Source organism: Peromyscus leucopus, chromosome 22, assembly GCF_004664715.2.
Source record: "Peromyscus leucopus breed LL Stock chromosome 22, UCI_PerLeu_2.1, whole genome shotgun sequence".
Classification (NCBI taxonomy): Eukaryota; Metazoa; Chordata; class Mammalia; order Rodentia; family Cricetidae; genus Peromyscus; species Peromyscus leucopus.
In genome coordinates, this window is record NC_051081.1 from 48431899 (window position 1) to 48451572 (window position 19674).

Below are 19674 nucleotides of genomic sequence, written 5' to 3' on the forward strand. Positions count from 1 at the left end.
CCCTGACCTGCTCTTAGATGGCTTTTGCCACTGCCCTCCCTCCTTCCTCAAGGCAGCCAGCCTTCCCCACGGCCAACCCGCAATCAATCACCAGTGTCCCTGCGTCCTCCTCCTAGCCACGCTGATGGGTGCTCAGCCCTTGACCTTGACACAGTTTCCTTCGGGGGCCTCTGTATCAACCTAATCACACACACACACACACACACACACACACACACACACACACACACACACAACACAGCCTCAGTGAGCACCAGGCTGGCCCTGCAGAGGCTGCACCCAGCTGTCCTGGGTGTGGGGAGCTGTCCTGGGTGTGGGGAGCCGTCCTGGGGGTGGGGAGCCGTCCTGGGTGTGGCGACAAGGCTTTTTTGAGGAAGAAGTAGATGACTCAAAACTCAAATGACAAGAAGGGGTAAGATTCACAGATGTCCTAGACCAGAGCACTTCACAGGGAAGTTGCAAGTCCACGGCCCCCGCACGGATAACACTGCTCAGGAGGTGGCAGCTGAGCAGGGTGGGAAGAGGGAGTGGAAGGCTGGCAGCCACCAGACCTGGGGACAGACATCAGTTGAGCAGGACTGGAAACTGCCAATGAGCTCCAAGGAGGGAGGAGATGTGTTCTGGTCTACAGTTCCCACAGACATGGGGACCAAGAGGCAAGAGAGGTTTGTGATGGGGAGGATGGCGACGAAGAGCGGACGAGGCTGGATCCTGGGTGAAGCTCGGGAAGGAGCCTCAGAGGGACCCGATGCCGGGTCCGCCAGAACCTTGACCATCCTGTGCTTCCTCACCCGCTGGGCCTCTGACTACCTGGGCCCTGAGGGGCAAGTCTAAGCGCCTCACTGTCCACCAGTGACGACTCACAGTGGATTACAGCTGGGCTGGGTGTTTCCACACAGACTACCTCAAACCCATGTTTCCTACATTTGCACCTTGGGCCCTCAGCCTCTAGGGGACTCAAGGGCTCTCCTTCCAGAGGGCAACTGGCCTTGAGAGCCAGGCCACCAGAGGTGACCAACAATCTTTTCACCTGTCCCTACCACTCACTTTTCATTGGTGCCCACCCCCCCAACTCACACCCCCGCACTGTGCCCCCTCATACCCACAGTCAGCTCCCATCTATGTTCCCACCCACCAACACCCCCGACCTGGGCTCTCTCCTCAGCTCTCCACAAGGCTGTGCCTCCTGGGGGTCAACTCTCTACTCAGAAGGTCAGGGCTAACCCAGTCTTCATAATCCCCTCTGGCCTCCAGATCTAGTTGCGTGTCCCGTCCCCCCGCCCCCGCCCAGTAAGATCCATCCCTGGCCCACAGCTGGACCCAGGCTCACCCAGCTGGACGAGGTAGTAGACGGTCAGCAGCAGCTGCGTCTCCTCGGATATGGGCTGCATGGTGGAGGCGCCGTGCTGCTCGTAGGCCCGGGAAAGCGACTGTGAGTTCTGGTAGCAGGTGTAGAGCAGGGGACTGATGACCACATCGTTCAGGTTGCCGCAGAGATAGGGGAAGTTCCCGTGGCCTAGGGAAGAAGAAGAAAGCGGCCGCTCGGCAACTGGTCTTGTGCTCAGCCTGGGTGGGGTACCGCTGTGGATCCCCTGACCATAAGAGCCAGGGGGAGCTCTTGGGTCTCTTGGGGAACCCTTTTCTGAGAAATCTCGGACCTCCTATGGCCCTTGATGACCTAGAACACCTGTTCTACCTTCCTGGGACCAGGGACAGAAATGCCATCTGTCCTATCCAGCCAGAGGCAGGGCATTTGCTTGTTCATGTTGTCCAGTCCCCTTATTTTGCAGTTGATCAAAGTTCAAGGCCAAATTAAAAGCAGCTTACCCCAAACCAAACAGCGATGACCTTGCAGCAGCTGGTGCACACAGCAGTGGGGACTGCTGACCAGACCTTGTGTCCCCAGGGCCAAGCCTTACACCCCCTAGGCGCTAGAGTGTGCAGAGCTAGCAAAGCAGGTCAGTGTCCAGACCCAAAGTGAAGAGCCTTGAGTGATGATGCTGGAGAGGGTGTCAGAAGCGACCTGATGGCAGCTCTGGGGTTAGAACCGCCCAAGCAAGGGTCTGATGCCTTCTTCGCCATCATTAGCTGCTTGACCCCTAAGCAAGAACTTGACCTTCTCAAAGCCTTTGCACAATGGGGAGATGTCAAAAGGTCGGGGCATGATGTGAATAGATGGTCTCCTTTGTCATCAAAACGACACCCAATCTCACCATGGATAGCTATACACAGGCGTCATGGGGGTGGAGGGGCGGGGCTCCATGGGCCACGTCTTGAGAAAAAAAAAAATGTTTCTCGCGGTACTTGAGTGGGACCGATTTGCTAAGACCCGTGCTGGCCACACCCACAGCTGCAGGTTCAGAATTTAGGCACGTCCTGACTGTGGGACAGACCTGTGAATTCACATCTCTGTTCACTCCCCTTCAGGTGCCGGGGTCGGGGTTCCAGGGCCCACCACTAGACAGCAGCGTCCACCCATGTGCTGGCTTACTAGGGGCATCGCAACCACGATGCAATGCAATACCTTCACAAAGGGGATGCCGTGCTTGCCGTGCCCGGGGGCTCCTGGAAGCCGCCCTTAGACCCAGATGAGAGCTAAGTTACAGAGTCACTGGCTGGGCCTGGGAGCCTTGGGGAAGGAGGGTCAGAGAAGCGAGCAGACTTGAGCACAGGAGAGGGCCTGTCCTCTGGGATCAGTGCGAGATGAGGGTGTGTGGGATTCCTTCTACACAGATGCTGGCGTCCACCTCCGAGTCCTGCCACCTGCCCCAGCTCTACATCCTCAGCCTCTCTCCCCCACAGAATAGCATGAAGGAAGACACAGCATGGTAGAGGGCGAGACTTCAGGGCCCCGGGGAGGAACCGAAGGTCAGATTTGTAACCTCCTTTCTGAAGCCTGTGTCATTTTGTTCCTGGGTTTGGGGACCATGGCTTGTTTCTGGAAAGCAAGCAGCGCCCCGTCCCACGAAGCAAACGAAGCCTCTGCCGTCTTCCCGCCATGTCCCCGCCTCTCCTCCCACAAGCAGGATGTCAAATGTACAATGAAGGAAGTAGATAAATCTGGCCCCGCACACCTCATCTCCTCCGTCGCTACTTGCCGAACCTGCCCACGGTGGCCCCCCCACTTCAGAGTCTCCAGCTCACCACAGAAAGATTTCTCCAGCAGAGCCACAAGGCTACCTCCGGGTGACACACCCTAGCCACCACACGGAGGAGATCCAATCCTATCTCGTTTAATGCTGCTATGGCAGTGACCATGGCTGTCTCGGCCTAATCCAAATCAGAGTGTGTGGCTCTGGGTGACTATGGAACAAGCCATGGGTACTTTGTCCGTGCCCACCCCCCAAGTCCTCGGGGCTCCGCACTAGCTGGGTAACTATAGCCCAGGGTTCTGTGACTGAAGGAAAGGACGGCGAACAAGCAAACAAGTGTCATGGCGTAGACAAACGGACCTGCTCTGTCGTCTCGGCAATCCAGAGACCGGGCCCACTCCATTTTCTTGCCCGAGAGCTTTTAGTTTGGCTCAGAGGGGGTGGGTGCTTTGGAGTTGGACAGAGATGAGGTCACAGTTGTGTGTGGGATTCCTCGCAGACTTCCCTACCTCCCCGGCTGGGTGCACAGCTGTACTTGCCTTTAAATATCACCGGCTTGGCCTTGCATATTTTCAGCAAGTTGTCGGGAACAGACACTGGTTCACCGGAGGCCACCACCGGGAAGGTGACAGAAGCTGGTCCCACCAAGCCAGCCTGGGGCACGCAGGGTACGCCAGTACCTTCTAGAAACACAGCGAGCATATTAGAAAAACATAGCAATTGAGGCATCGGTCCCCAGTCCACCCGACAAAACTGCTGCCTGGCCCATCTCCCGACTCACAAGACCTAGGCGCTCACTCAACTTCCCCACCAAGAGACACAGTCTTCTTCGGCACACAGGCCGCAGAGAGGTAGAGAGGTTGCTTGTCCCTCCGCTACACCAGAGCCTGGCTGCCCAGAACCCCCTCACTCATCCACCTACACACATGTGCACACCTGCACACTTGCACACATGCCATGCCAGCAGGTCACACCACCCATACCATCAGGTCACACCACCCAATTTTGGGGTTTGGGCAAGACCCCAGCCACTTACCATGTTTAGCTTTATTGCCACCACCCTGAGGGAAGCCACCATCCGCGGTTGATTTAGACTCTGGGGACCACCCTTTGTGCCGTTTTTTGGGAGGCCCGGAGTTTGGCAAGATACCTAGACAATATTCAGAGCACGGGTCAGGCCGCCATTGGGAACTGGCGTCAATAAAACTCTCCCCTGATTTGGAGAGCATATCTGTTTTGTTTTCGTTTTATTTACAGAGCTGGGGCTCAGATCCAGGACCTTGTACATGCTAGGCAGATGCTCTACCACTGAGCTACACCCCCAACTGCTGGTATTTTTTAAAACCACACAGCTTAATGATGGATTTCAAACCTCTAGTCAAGGACCAAGGCAAAAGGAAACATCCTGTCACTTTTTATAAATGTTTCACTCCAAGGTTGGGTTTAAGCCGCATCTTCTCCAAGTTTGAGTTCTTTTGGCTTTTAAAAGAGCCTAAATAATAATAAAATCTACTGAGAAAGTGGATCAGAAGTGGAGAGAATGCACATAAAATACTTAAACGAAACACTTAGCCAGGGATAGACCACCACCTCCGCCAGCATCAACAGCATCACCTACACAGCCCACGTTCAGTGCACCGGCATGGTTTTGCCACTGGAGGGCAGTACCGATCCACCTGCACACCCCCTTCCTCCCCTCCAACCCCACCCTCACTCCCACCCAATCTGGAAAGCTAATTTCGGATATTAAAAAAGCAAGAACAGAAGCTGGACCCACAGGCGCCCGTGAGTCATCCCCGCCCACTCTAGATATCAACGTGCTCGTGACTCAAAACTATTCATAAATTAGTACCATTGGCTACCCTATTTTCTTTAAAAGTCTGGACACAAATTTTCCCATCTCTACGGCCCTGTCTCAACCTGCTGCCCTTTAAATTCACCTGGACACTTTAAAAACTATCTAGCTGAGCGTGACAGTGCATGCCTTTAATCCCAGCACCCGGAAGGCAGAAACAGGCAGATTTATATGGAGCTCAAGGCTAGCCTGGTCTATGTAGCAAGTTCTAGGCCAGCCAGGGCTACACAGTGAAACTTTGCCTTTAAACACAGACCAGCAAAGCGAAAATCTGCCTGCCTGAACACAAGCCTATTCCGAGGAACTGGAGAACCTCAGCCCTGTGGAATGGATCATTCTGATAACCGGGGCCCTTGGGAGATGAGAACCTACAGTCAGAGCGGAGCCCCGGGGACTGAGGGTAATGTCTCCCTCAGCCTAGGCAGAGAACACACACAGACCTGGCCGTCCCTTCCTTCCTAGGCTCAGCCTAGAGCTACCACATGGGACCCCTGAGGGACAGGAAGAGCACACACCCTGTCGCGAGCGCCCAGGTTATTCTGAGGCAGCAGCACTTTGAGAATGGCCGCTGTGGAGTCCCTGGAAAGGAACCTCAAATGCTGCCTGTCTTCAGACTGACCAAAGTGGACGGAAACAAAGCCAAAACCAAACAAACACGAAGGACATGAACGACTTGGCTTACGAAGAGCTTTCCAACCAGCAGAGATGTCTTTGCCCTCAAAGGCAGGGCTGTCACCCCTGCGTCAGGTGTCCCGCTCCCCCAAACACTGGCCCCAGCAGCAGGGGAAGAGCTCTCAGAGACAGGACCTGGCTCCTCTCTGAAGTGGTCCCGAACTGCAGGAGGATGGGGCTGGAGCTGAGGATGCAGGAGAGATCTACAGGCATCTCCTCCTACTCTAGTAGGTCAATCCAGAAATGTCTCTACTGGGTTCTAAGCCAGAAGGTGGCCTCACAACATCACCAGGGACACCAGTGTACCACAGTGTGAGCCAAGCACTTCTCTGTCTCTAGAGGGAACCCTACTTGGCATGTTTTGAGGAGGCAGTTCATTATGCAGCTCACTCACTGCGGGACTTTTAGCTTCCTGGTCCCCTCCTTCTGGGAGCACCAGCCCTCCTCTGAGACAAGGCTCCTATTTCCCATCCTCCGCCAGGGGGCAGCATTTCGCAGAGAGCAGCGAGTGGCAGCCCTCACTCAATCAGAAGCAGTTTCTAGCACACTGCTTTGGAGTGTCCCCAGGACAGCCAAGGCATGGTAACTCCGTGACCCAGGTCAGCCAGTGTCTGTCTCTGAGTCCGTCCTTCCCTCTGTCAGGCTCTCCCAGAGCCAGGTGCTAGGGACTGCAAGGGACCTTCAAAAGTCAAAGGTTAGAGTGGGTGGCTGGGACCCCGCCAGGAGAGGGAGAGCAATGTGGGAGGGGAGGGATGGCCATGATGAGCTCTAGAGGGCCATCTAAGAGAGGTAAGGCGAGCACTGGGAGACAGGGCGGAGCCCGGACTTCGTGGTGAGGCCACCAAGGACGTGAAGAGCTAAAGGAGGAGAATGAACTTCAAGGGGCTAATTCTAGAAGGCCTTTGAGATCCCAGGAGGAAACTTAAAGATCTCCATTCCCCACACCTCCACAAAGTAGGCTTGGAAAGTTCTAGGCCAATCCTGAAGGAGCTTCTGTAGGCTACCTGCCCAAGTCAAGGTCCTAGGGCACCCAGGCTGAGAGGATCTGGTGCATTGTTGTATGAGGTGAGGACCAAGTGTCCACAGAGCTCAGGAAGATGCCGTGGACAGCAAGGGGCTCCCTGTCCTGATGACCGAGGGCCACTCTTCAGCCCTGCCCTGCACCCAGCACCCGGAGAAGAAACAGCCACCAGAGGAAGGTGAGAGTCCTGAGGTGGGGACTGATAAAAGTTCCAGAATGTGAAAGCTAGTCAAGACTCAGAGAGCCTTGGATTCATGGGGGTTCCTGGGGGGGTGCTCCTTCAGCAAATGGCTACACAATCGACAGATTTGAGCCAGAGAAGCCTTGTGGCACAACAGAGGTGTAGTCCAGCCCAGGGTGCCTCTCTGGACCCGTCTCTTCCTCGGTGCTGAAAATAAAACCCAGGCAAACACACTCTACCCAGGAGCTGCAAATCCATCCCCAGGACGGACATTTCTAAGGGCCTTTCCAATTTAATGTCTCGGACCCTAAGCTCCAGCTCAGCTGGGTACACAGGGTTGGCATGGTGCATTGGGGAGGGGGGGCTGCAGGGGGGAGGAGAGCAGAGAAGATTTGCTGTAACATTCTTAGGGACCGCGTGGTGGGAGTCTGAGCACGGTCCCCAAGTCTCTTTGCCCCCTTCCCTCCCCCATTTATCACCTCCCCCAGGGGTTGACGGGGCAGACTAATGGCGGGCTGACACCGATAACAGCAGCCAGTGTCAATCAGTGAGCCCCGGATGTGCAGCCTTGGTACGCAGCAGCGGGAGATCCTCTTACTGTCCTGGGGTGGCATTCTTACCCCCCCCCAGGACGGGAGGGGCAGCTGAAGAAGGCCGCAAGGTCCACTGCCTTACAAGACAGCGCTGGGCTCTGGATTCGTACGTATCTGCTCTGACATCATCTCCCCCCGACGCTCCCAATCTTCCTGACACCTGCTTCAAGGGAGGTCACCTGCCACCAGCACAGGGCCCTCGCTGGCCCTCAGCACGCACAGCTCACCAACACAACAGGAGACTCTGGAGCCTCCAGGTCCCATGTCCCCTGTGGAAGGGCTCCAGCACCCCCCAGGACAGCAGCCCTACCTAAGCCTGAGGGGCGAGGCGGGCTGACAGGCTGTTCTTGGTCAGCTGTGGGTGCTTGGGGGACTCCTTGCCATTGAAGATGGTGGGACCTGTGGCTGTGGCCCCTGAGGGGTGATCAGAGGCCGGTCCTAGAAGCAGAAAGGATAGAAAGGGGTCAGTCATACCACAGGCCACCCCGGAACCAGGCAGACACACTAGCTCCGCGCTGGTGAGTCCCATCAAGAAAGCAGGTTTCTGACATGGTGATTCTGCCACAGACAGACACACACATGTACACACACACATATATTCACATGTACACATTGCCTACATACCCCAAAACCCACACACACATGCAAGTGTGCATACAGAAACACATGCACGCCTGTGTGCACATTCTTGCCCATGTGGACATAAATGCGCACATGTGAATGCAAACTCACTTCTGATTTCACATGCATGTACCCATATGCACAAGTATGCATACAGGAACATATGCATGCTCTCCTGCTTATACAGACAGGTGCACAGAAACATATTTAATAAACACACACATGTACAAGGAACCAATATGCACAAATACACGTATGCACACTTAGAAATACCTACACGTTCCTGCTCACACGTGAACATGTGAGGAGACATATGAACATGATATACATATGAACATGAACGCACAAATACCATGAACCTTCTTCGGCTTTCACCCCAGAGGGTCTAGCGTGGGTAAGGGAAGGTCGAGGGGTGCATGTGTGGCCAGGACATCCTAACCTGAGATGCCTGCTTCTTACCTTCCTCCGCCTCTGGAGTTCAGTGTGTATCAAAACACAGCGGAGAAGCCTGGAGGGTTGGCTGCCGACAGGGTCAGGGCTACTCAGAGGGTTCAAGGTTCCTAAGTCTTGAGACTAATGCTGCGGGCAACCATGGTCTCTGGCGCCGTGAGGAGGCCTATGCTGGCTGCAATTGTAGGAAGGCGTTCATGCAGTGGCCCGTGTGACAGCTACAGCGTGGTTCTGGGGCTGCTCAGCTCGGGTCCCAGCCTCAGTCCCATTACTTACAAGCTCTGTAACCCGAGACACCTACTCTCCAAATTTCAATGCCCCCTCCATAAAATGGGGGTCATGATAGCAACTGGCAGAGCCACTATGTAAAGGACCCAGGTGGGTAGACATCCAGTGTATGGGACAGAGCTGGCATGGATCAAGTACCATGAGGGGCTGCTGTTGCTATAATCTCATTTAGTTCTTATAATCACCTTGTGAGCTAGACTGAAAAGGACACACACACACACATACACACCGCCCCCAGGTTTACATATGGGGAAACAGTTAAGTTCCAGGAATTAAGTGAATTGCACCACCATTCAGCCAAGGACAGCAGCGCTGGTGTCTACACCGGGGCTTGGACACCAAACAGAGGGCTCCCCAGTCCACAGCGGCAAAGGGAGCGAAGAGCCAGAACATAGAGGAGGAAGAGGCCAGAGGCCAGCCCTGAAGGACAGCACATGTCCCAGCGACAGTGACTGATGGGTCTGCAGAGCCCAGGACACTGGCTTTACTCCCAGGGCAATGTGCCACACTGACTTTCTGGGCAGGAGGGATAAAAAACCACCAATGGCCTCCCAGAGTCCTCAGGAATGCTGATGTCTCTGGACAACGGAAACCACACTTACTTACAGGCATCATCTGTGTGGCTCAGGGCCAGGCATATAAAACAGAAGAAACACATGGGGTACAAACTTGCCTCCCCCGAGTCCTCCCCGTGAGGTCCTGGGCAAGTCTCGGCCTCCATGGAGCCTTCATTTTTCCAAACATTCCAGTATTTCCAGGGCATGGCGAGCTTTGCCATGGGATAAAGGACAGGAATCTAACCTCGGCCCCTCCTAGAAATCCACTTGAAATGCTGGCTTGATACTTATCATCCACTGAACTCTGTGTTGTGACTTGGGGATGCAGGATCCCAACTCTGGGGTGATCCCATTCCTTATCTAACAGAAGGGCAGGCAAGCTCCCCAAATGAAAGCCAACATGGACGTGCTGCTAAAACTTACAGATTCAAAGTGACACAGAACCGCATCACACGAAGTGAACCTTACAAAATGGCACAGAACGGCAAGACTCAAAGTATGCCCTTTATTTAGTTTCTAGAATGCCGGCTCCTGGTGCATGGCATTAGCACCCGGGACACCCCTGGGCGCTCTCACCTGCCTGCTGAGCTCCCACTGGAACGCTGGGGTTGGTCCCATGAACGGGCTCCCCGGGGAAGGCAGTCAGAGACCCCGGGCTCTCCAGAGGTGGGAACAGGGCGCTGGAGCAGGTGTTGGTAGAGTTCTGCCGACTTCTGAACTCTAATGGAGGCAAGAAGCACACATGAGGCTGGGGGGTGGGGTGGCGGGGCGGCGGCGGCAGCGCACGCCTTTAGTCCCAGCACGTGGGAGGCAGAGGCAGATGGATCTCTGTGAGTTTGAGGCCAGCCTGGTCTACAGCCAGGATAGCCAGGGCTACACAAAGAAAGCCTGTCTCAAAAAAACCAAAAAAGAAGAAGAGGAGGAAGAGGAAGAAGAGGAAAAGGAAGAAGAAAAAGAAAAAGAGGAAGAAGGAAAAGAGGAAAAGGAAGAAAAAGAGGAGGAAGAGGAAGAAAAAGAAGAAGAGGAAGAGGAGGAGAGAGAGAGGAGGAAGGAGAGGTGGAATCTAATTGGCTCTTAGCCAATGGCTGCAGAATGACTTCCTAGAGTGGAGCTGTCTGCAGGAGCGTGGGGCATGTGAGCATCTATCCATAAAGGATGCCAGTGCCACGCTAATCTCTGTTTCCATGTGTTGCAGGGCAGAGATGCCATGTTCCATAAATGGTTCCCTGCCAGAGGGTGGCTCTATCCGCAGACAAGTGAGAGTGCCCAGCGGTGGGAACAAGAAATAGACTTCATGCAACTGAGCTCTCTGAGCCCTGGGCTTAACATCCAAGGAGACCCAGGGTGACGCCCCCAGGTACAGACCGCCAGCCCCTCTCTCCTCCCCAACACCGTCGTCCTCTCTTATAAATACTGCCCGCAGCAGCAGCTCTAACCTGTGAGCAGGAGAGAGAGCTGGACCCACAGGAAGGCCAGCTTCATCCATAGGGACTGGGACTGAGCCTGGCACATGGTAGGAACTTATTAAAGGGTCAGTATACAGTAAAGAAAGAAGAGAAAATGAGGGGGAGGGGAAGCAAGGAATAGCCCTCTCAACTGAGACCTCTCCCTTCCAAAGAACCTGTGTGGAACATTCCAGAAGATGAAGAAAGGTGGGGACAGAGGGACAGCTCTCCTGGACATTTCTGGAAAGTTCCTTCTCAGACACACTCCAAGCCCCCAGGGCAGGCCTCAGAACAGCCAAAGCCTTAGCTGATAGGAGAGATACAGGGAAGACTAAGGAAGCCACAGTGCAGCCTTTTCCTAGGAAAGCCGGAGCCCAGCTCACCCCTGGGGACCGGCACCCCAGAGTTGGTCTCTTTGGTCCCAATGAGCAGAGTTCAGAGCATTGTTCAAACCCAGCGTTCTCCAAATCAGGGTACCTCGGCCTCATCTCTGTGACACAGGGGGAATCGTATCCTCTTGCTGGGGACCACCTTACACACTGAGGGTTTTTAGAGGCTAACAGCAGCCTCTGGACATGATGATCAAAAGCATCCCTAGGCAAGCCGGGCGGTGGTGGCGCACGCCTTTAATCCCAGCACTCGGGAGGCAGAGCCAGCCGGATCTCTGTGAGTTCGAGGCCAGCCTGGGCTACCAAGTGAGTTCCAGGAGAGGCAAAAAGCTACGCAGAGAAACCCTGTCTCGAAAAACAAAAAAAAAAAAAAAAAAAAAAAAAAAAAAAAAAAAAAAAAAAAAAGAAGCATCCCTAGGCAGTAAGTGTCCCCTGGGAATAAAATCACAGTCCCTTATACCTACCAAAAAGAGGCTCAGCACCAGGTGACCCTCGGCTAGTGTTTGCCCCGGACAATAGGTACACCTATCACATAGTAAGCTGACCGAGTGCCGTGTACACCAAGGAACATCTTCAGAGCCATGGGCTTGCCCTCCTGCTACATACCACTGTACAGAAGTCCCTCCTCCTCCCCTCCTAGCCCACAGTGCCCACCATGGGGTACATTCCCAGCTCCCCAGCCCCTCCCCTCCAGACTCAAGCCCCGCCCCTCACCGGAGCCTTTCCAGCAAATCAAAGGTCCTTTGGTCAGTGCTCCTTGTGCATTCCGGACCAGATAGTACTTGAGGTGCTTCTGTTTCTTGGGCTGCGTGCTCAGCTTCAGGTTGATGTGGTTGGAGAATTCGGTGAAGTAGCAGAAGCCTTTCTTCCCACAGCCGACACAGTTCCCGGAGAAACCTGGGCGGGAGGAAGCAAGCCATGAGCCTCGTCCTCGGTCACAGCTCATCAGGACTCTGCACCCCACACCATCACTCAGAGAATGCCACGGGCATGGTCATCAGGCTGAGGAGTCGAGACTACCTTGCCTCAAACAGGAACAAGGAGATTGGGCCACAGAAGCGAGTGTGGGCAAGCGTGGGAGATTTCACCAACTTGGGGGGGGGGCAGGGGACATATTGAAAATTCCACATACGTGAATGTAGTCCACACACACAGTGGAATTTTATCCAGCCACAAGGAAGAACACAAATGCATCATTTGAAGGGGGTAGGGGGAGAGAAAATGAATGGAAATAGAGATCATTATGTTAACAGTGAAATAAGTCAGCCTCCGAAAGACAAACATCGCATGTTTTTCTCTCATATGCAGAATCTGTATTTTAAACATATGTGTATGTATATAACTCTGTATGTGGATGGGTGTGTGTGTGTATATATGTACATATATGTATGTATGCATATATATGTACACATGGGGCTTTAAAAGAGGGGGAAGAGGAATAAGAGGATAATGAGGGAAGAAAGACAAAATATTACCTATTTTCTCTGATATTCAAAATCAGGATTTTCTCAGTAAGTATATGTGACATATATGATCTATACTTATACACATAATATACATCACTTTAGATACATACATAACAAAGGAGTAACATTCAGAGAAGGAAGGGAACTAGCGGGGGGATAGGAGGAGGGACCAGGAGGGCAGCTGGGCACCAATGTGAGCAAAAGACAAAGACAGACATGCAAGAAAACGTCCTAATAAAACCCAGTGCTAAGAAGTAACAAAGAAAAAGCCACACACAGAGCTCACTTTCAAGGGCCAGAAAAGGCCTGTTCAGTCAGACAGTCAGGTAGATCAAAAAATACCGAATACACGGTGGGACCCTGGGAGTGGGACCCAAAGTTCAGCAGCCAGCAGAGTGGAGACACTGTTCAGTAATATGGCTGTGTCAGGGCAGGTCATCTTCCTGCTGTGATAGACAGGCCTCTCCGCCAGCTTGTGGCCCTGTGCAGGCCACCTGGGCAGTGAGAGAAACCTCCTCCTGTGAGCTATGGACACGCAGAGCATGCGTCTGAAAGGCTCTCTACAAAGCACGGTTCCGATGGACGGAACCGGCCCCAGGCCTTGGTTAAGACAAGAGACGTGTAACAACTTGACCTCTCCATGTGACCGCTGCTCCTGTGTAAGCCATCCCAAGATAACCTTGCTCGGTCGATGGCAGGTCTGGCTCCTGTGAGTCCAAGGTCCTGGGTCAAGGGAGGCCCCGAGGCAGAGCCACACTGACTTCCTTTATCACGCCCCGTGCTCGGTGGTCTCCGGAGGTCATATTGCGTGAGGCCAGAAAAGCCACACGTCTCTGTATCAGCACTGCTCACACACAGGTTGTCCCGGGGGGACTCTGGCTAGTACTCAGAAGACTTCCAGCAGGTGAGGTGAAAGTTAAAAACACTGCCCCAGAGAAGACGCCGCGCCGCACAAAATCTCCAGCCTGCATTCTAATAGTCTGCAAAAGGCCTTAGAAACAAGGGAAAACTTCAGCCTGGCTGGGATAGGTACAGGGTGACTTAGTCATTGGAATCCGGTTCACGATGTACCAGTGTGAACAGGTAAGGCAGCGCTGAGTGGGACTTGGGGGAAGCTAATGTGCACACAGTGGCCGGGGACACTGTGCCGTTCACTGTCAAGTACAGAGGGCACCCGGCTTCACCGACGCCATTGCCAGCTGCCATGGAAAACAAAACAAAACAAAAAAAAAAAAAAAAAAAAAGTTCCTGTGAAATCAGCAGGAACAGAGACACAGAGAGTGGCGTTTACCTGCAACCCGAGGGTGAAGTCCAGATCCACAGGCCCCAAAGGCTGTGGAATCTTCCACCCATATCTAGTTTCATCTTCTCCTCACTGAGACAAGGCGCCTCTTAACCCACCTACTCCAACTACCCCTACCCTGCCCCGCCTCGGTTTCTTCCTCCGAACATCCCCTATCCATGTCCATCCCTTCCTCGGTACTCGGCTCCTGGACTCAAGAGAGGGGACTGGTACTTTTCCAGGCCCCCTCACTCATCTGGCTCAGAGTCCTGGAAGGTGCTCGGCACCAGGGAAATGTATGTCTTGTCCCCCATGACTCCCCCTGCCCTTCCAAAGGGCCATGCTTTGGTGGGACTGCATACATGTGGCGTTAGATCGAGGTAAGCACATGTGTGCTGACGGAGAGCACCACATAACAACATTGCCAAGGAGGTAAGAAGGAGAGGGGTAATTAAACCATTAATTAATAACAAACACTTCTATTTATTCACTGGCCTCCAACCTAGGAACCCTGAGACACACACAGCCCAACTGGCACCCAAGAATACAACCCGAAAAAAATGCCCTGGGTTCCTGATGAAAAATTCTAAGCCTGAGTGTAGGAAAGACACGAATCAAGACGCAAGACCTTCAAAGTCAAGGACGCTGAGAGACCAGCTATCCAGGCTACAAAACCATGTACAAGGGACCCTCGTGGTGTCAGCCACCATCCCAGCAGGGAAGTGACTTCGGCCATGTGGAGCGGTCCCCCATGGTGACTCTGAGGTGAGAGGATGCTCCTGGTCCAGCTGCACAGTGGACAGTTGGACAATTGCAGACAGCAAGCAGACCACAACAGTAAAACCTTCCAGCTGGGGACATAGCAAGTCCCAAAAGGCAGCTGGGGGATGAGCAAGGAAGCCAGGGTGAGCGCCAAGGACCTAGCCTGGAGGAAGGGAGTGGCGTAAACCATCAGCTGAGCAGTGTCATCCTAAGACTTCAGGAAACCCCTGGAAGGACAACGAACACATTCAAGAAAGGGTACAACACGGAGCCACAGCTTTTGGGAATCGACCTCGGGCCTGAGAAGTGTGTATAAGTCTCATCAGAAAAGGAGATATCTGGACTAAAGATCCAGACTCCTGCTGGGCACAGAGGCCAGAAAGGGAGGGACTATTCCTCCCACCCAAAGCGACCTGTACAAATAACCCTCTTCTAACCACCTGAACACCCTGGCTGGGATCATCCCATGGATTTGGCAACTAGAGGGTTATCTATTCAAGCATCGCATGCCCAAATGGACGCTGCACGTGCAGAAGGCCCTGACCGCTGCTCCCATGCAGCAAGCAAGCAGGAATACAGAAGTCAACAGGACCCAGGTCAAGTCCTGACTCAAGTGTATCGGGCAGGTTCCTACACATCTCTGAGCCTCGTCTCCACCATCTGCAAACACCACGACAGGAGCTGGTATTTATTGCATGGCCACCACCATGTGTCAAGCTGTGTGTGTGTGTGAGAGCTCTTTACGTTACCAACGTCCACCACTCCCCTTTGAAGCTCATGAACCCCGCAAAATAACCCATAATGTCTCCAGTTTATGGGTGAGGGGATCAAGGCATGGAGGAGTGACTTACCCGTGGCCTGCGGTGGTGGTGATGGTGGTGGGAGGCTGAGCCCTGCTTTTCTTAGTCCGCTGTGCCATCTCCTCCACAAAACGGCCCCACAGGAACACTACAAGTGTTAAGGTGTCTCCTGGATAGCTAACCTGTCCCTGACTCGGAGAATGATGCCCTCTCTCCTTCCGCTTGGACTCAGTGGGAGCGAGGAAAGGGTAGGCGGCAGGAGAGAAGAAGGGACTCTGCTCTGGGTTCCCGCCGCCACCCAGTCACAGAAGGCAGAAGAGAAGGAAAGGGTAACGTCCTTCCAGGACTGAAGCAATCTGATTCTTTCTGGAAGCTCCCACCATGGGTTCTTTTGGACTTGGTAGGTGGTGTCTACCAAGCACACAGCGTTATCGCTTGGGGGGGGGGACAGAGCGAGGGGGGTGGGGCAGGGAGGAAATGTCTAGTCTTGTTTCCAGGACTAGTCATTCCTTTGCAGAGAGGGGGTCTCCATCATCCAACCCTCAGGAATGGGCTGGACTCCCGCTAACATCTGACTCTTCTTAATGAGCCACCATCAAAGGAAGAGCTCTTGACTAGCCCCGCAGGAGATAGGAGTGGCCACGAAACCCACGTTCCCTGTCACGTTCCTGTTTGTGGATGTGAGCGTGTTCTGACCACAAAGAGGGAGCAACAACTTCTGAGTTTCACCTTGAAGTTTAGGACAAATCCCAGTCCCGCGCGGAAACGCTCTGCTTGTGTGGAGGAAGCAAGCAGAGCTGAATCAGATAGACACCAGATGAGAGATGGGCCAAGGCAAGCTGTTGGGGTACAATGTGGAGGGTTTGGAATTTCGATCAGAGCATCATAGTTATCGTAGGTCTTATATTCAGCTCAAAACTCATTCATGCCTCAGGTTCTTTTATGATAAAAATCAGTTATATGTGAGACCCCAAGAAGCTTTCTAAAACACAAAGGTTGCTTGACCTTTAGAAGATTTATTTCTTATTTTTGTTTAAGTGTGTGCATACACGTGGGGGAAGGGGGATGTCTTATGTTGCAGGTACCCACACAGACCATTAGAGGGTGTTGAATCTCCTAGACCTGGAATGGGTACTAGGAACTGAACTCGGTTCCTCTGGAAAAGCCGCAAGCCCTCTAAACCACTGAGCCTTCTCTGCAGCCCCTAACTGCCCTATTCATAACTCCACCAATATTTCTTAAAACTATGCATTGGAAGGGAGAGAATAAAGCAAAGGGACACATAGTTTTAAGAAGACAAGAGCTGAGGATGTACCTCACGAGGCAGAGTGTCTGCCTGCTTTGTGTGTGTGACGCATTGAGTTTGATCCCAACATTGCATAAAATTAGGCACAGGGATGCACACCTGTGTCCCAGCATGGGAGGGGAGGGGGAGGGAGGGGAGGGGAAAGAGAGTGACGAGACAGAAAAGGAAGACCAGAAGTTCAAGATCATCTGCAGCTATATAGTACGTTTGAAGCCAGCCTAGAACACGTCAGACTGTGTCTCAAAATATAAACACATATTAAAAACGCCAACGAGAAGACATAAATCAACCAAATGCTGGAAGAAAACTTTGATTGGGTCTTGAATTTAATAAACCAACGTTTAAAAAAAAAAGAGTATAGGATAACATCTGAACTCACTGAGTATTTAACAATATTAAAGAATGCTTAAACTTTCTAGATAGGGTAACAGCCCTGGCTTTCCACAAAACTATCCTTGTCTTTTTTTTTTTTTTTTTTTTTTTTTTGGTTTTTCGAGACAGGGTTTCTCTGTGTAGCTTTGCGCCTTTCCTGGATCTTGCTCTGTAGACCAGGCTGGCCTCGAACTCACAGAGATCCGCCTGGCTCTGCCTCCCGAGTGCTGGGATTAAAGGCGTGCGCCACCACCGCCCGGCTATCCTTGTCTTTTAGAGACAGACACACACATGGGAATAACTTCAGATGAAGTACATGGGGGGGGGGGATGGAATTTGATTCCAGATGAACCTGCCAGGGAGGAGTCACTAGGCACAGGCTTGCTGCACCCCACACGGGGGCCACTGAAGACAGAGGACATGGGGGCCTTCTGCTCTCTTTCCCCTCCCTCTGTGTCTCAAGGACAAAGGTGGCTTCCCAGCTTCTGTCCTGCAGGACCCAAAGGAAGGCCCAGCTTCACACATCTCTCCAAGTGTCCATATCATGGTTCCCTAAACCAGGACTGCATCATCTGGGTTCAAGATCCAAGTCCTCCCAGCTGCTGCCTGGAGGACCCTCTGATAGTCTACGCCTTCTGGGTGTCACATATGAACGCTAGATGACAGTGTCTCTACCTCGCTTGTTACTTCAACGTCCTGGGGACAGTTCCAGGCCCGTGAGGCTTCAATAAGATTAGTGTGTTGCGGCTACCGCTGTTATTACTGTTTTCCAACTAGAAAATTTTTACTAATTTGTCAGGGCCCAGTTGAACTTGTCTGCCACTGAAACACCCTCCCATCACCAATAGTCCATGTTAACACCTTGGTAACTTTCTGAGGGCACAATGCCCCCACACAAGACGGGGTATTGGGTTTGCTGGCATGGTTATTTTCTACTGACTCTATGGACCCCATGGACCAAACTGCCTCTGTTCGCTGGTGTCTCCACACCAATCCAGGAGCTTCCGGTGGAGGGGTTCACTTCCCAGGTATACCTAAACACCAGCCTTCAGTCTGACCTTCTACATTCACTAAACGTGTGGACAATTTGCCTGCTAACTAAATAACAGACTCATTTGCTTCTAAGAAACGAGCAGCCTAGGAAGAGAGACATTTTCTTCTCTGAGGGCTAAGGGATCGGCCAACTTAGATTAATTATTGGCAACAATGGCAAAAGCTGAAGACCACACCAAGAATTGAAACCTTTCGATTTTCTCCGAGAAAATCCCTCAGCAGCCTCAGAGTTGCTAGAACAATGTTCCTAAAGGTTTTGCCTCCCCGGGCATGATCCACAGACCCAGTTTTATGGCTCACTAAACAGGGCTGAACCTGGTTCCTTCCTGCAGGAGCTGCGGAGACCACCTTGTCCTAGGCGGCCACCCAGGTCAACAGCAGGAAACGGAAACCGTGTGAAGTGTCCAAGCTGAGAGCATAAAGTTGCGTTCAAAGGAGAAGAAGGCACAGCTATTTCCAGGCAGCCCTTGTTCCTCATTCCGGATGGCTTTCTGCCAGCAATTAACAAAGTGCCTTCCTGGGCACTTTAGGAGGGGCCAGACGCTCAGGGGCTGCAGGAGAAGGAGCTGGAAGATCCCTGTCTCCAGGGCTCCACAGGCAGAACCTCCCTGATTTACTGCCCCAGTAATTCCCTGGTAGTCACAAAGGGGTGGAATTCAGACAAGCCCCCCACTTCGCCCCACCTCATCCCACCCCACCCCACCAGCAGATCAAAAGACAGCTGTGTGAGGCACCACAGTTAACACGGGTACTGCGTGCTCCCGGTGAGCCAACTCCAGCAGAGTCCCAGGGGTTCCGCCGGCCTCTTGGGTAATTTTCCAGGGTTAGTCTTAGAGAGCTGATCTCAGTAAGTGTACAGACCTGCCTTAGGAGCCACCCCCTCCCCAAGATGTGTTTCCCCGTCCTGGACACATTCGTCTGCCTGGTTTGGGAGTTTACACACACTGTGAGCCACCCCTCAAGTCTGGAGACAGAAACAGTTCCTTTTCTTCCTGATTCCCACTCCCTCCCACCCGCGTCCCCCAAGCCCTTCCCCCGCAGTGGGTTTCCCCACCCGGTTTGGGGCCATAAGAAGAACAAAACTGGATGTTCGAAGGGCTGAAACCCATGGGGAACACAGAAGAGGTTGTGGACTGTCTGGATCCGTCCGTTTGTACCAGGGATCCTCGCTTCTACGGGGTAAGACTCCGAGTGAAAACAGACCACTGCCATGTCATTCGGTACCCAGGTCCCCGAAGACATGAATCCAAAAGTGCCAAATCCAAAGGTGCCAGACAGGAACAAACTGCCCAAAGCCATGACATGGATCCAAAGCCCTCTCTACTGCATGGATGAAGGAGGTACAGGAGGCCACATGGCAGTCTGTGGGTAAACAACCAACCAACCCTGTCCAGACCTCTGGCCTCCCTCTCAGTCCTCGCTGGCGCTGCCACACAGGAAGGGAGCGTGCTACACAGCAAGAGCATAAT

At 53.0% G+C, this 19674-nt stretch overlaps 1 protein-coding gene across 1 annotated transcript in view; it reads right to left on the reverse strand.

Moving 5' to 3' along the window:
* Greb1 (growth regulating estrogen receptor binding 1) overlaps nucleotides 1-19674 on the reverse strand; it is a 128619-nt gene that overhangs the window by 40981 nt on the left and 67964 nt on the right. Inside the window, 7 exon segments of the mRNA XM_028877675.2 lie at nucleotides 1331-1516; nucleotides 3632-3775; nucleotides 4129-4242; nucleotides 7725-7745; nucleotides 7748-7852; nucleotides 9907-10050; nucleotides 11879-12061. Of these exon segments, the coding sequence (XP_028733508.1) occupies nucleotides 1331-1516; nucleotides 3632-3775; nucleotides 4129-4242; nucleotides 7725-7745; nucleotides 7748-7852; nucleotides 9907-10050; nucleotides 11879-12061 (897 nt within the window).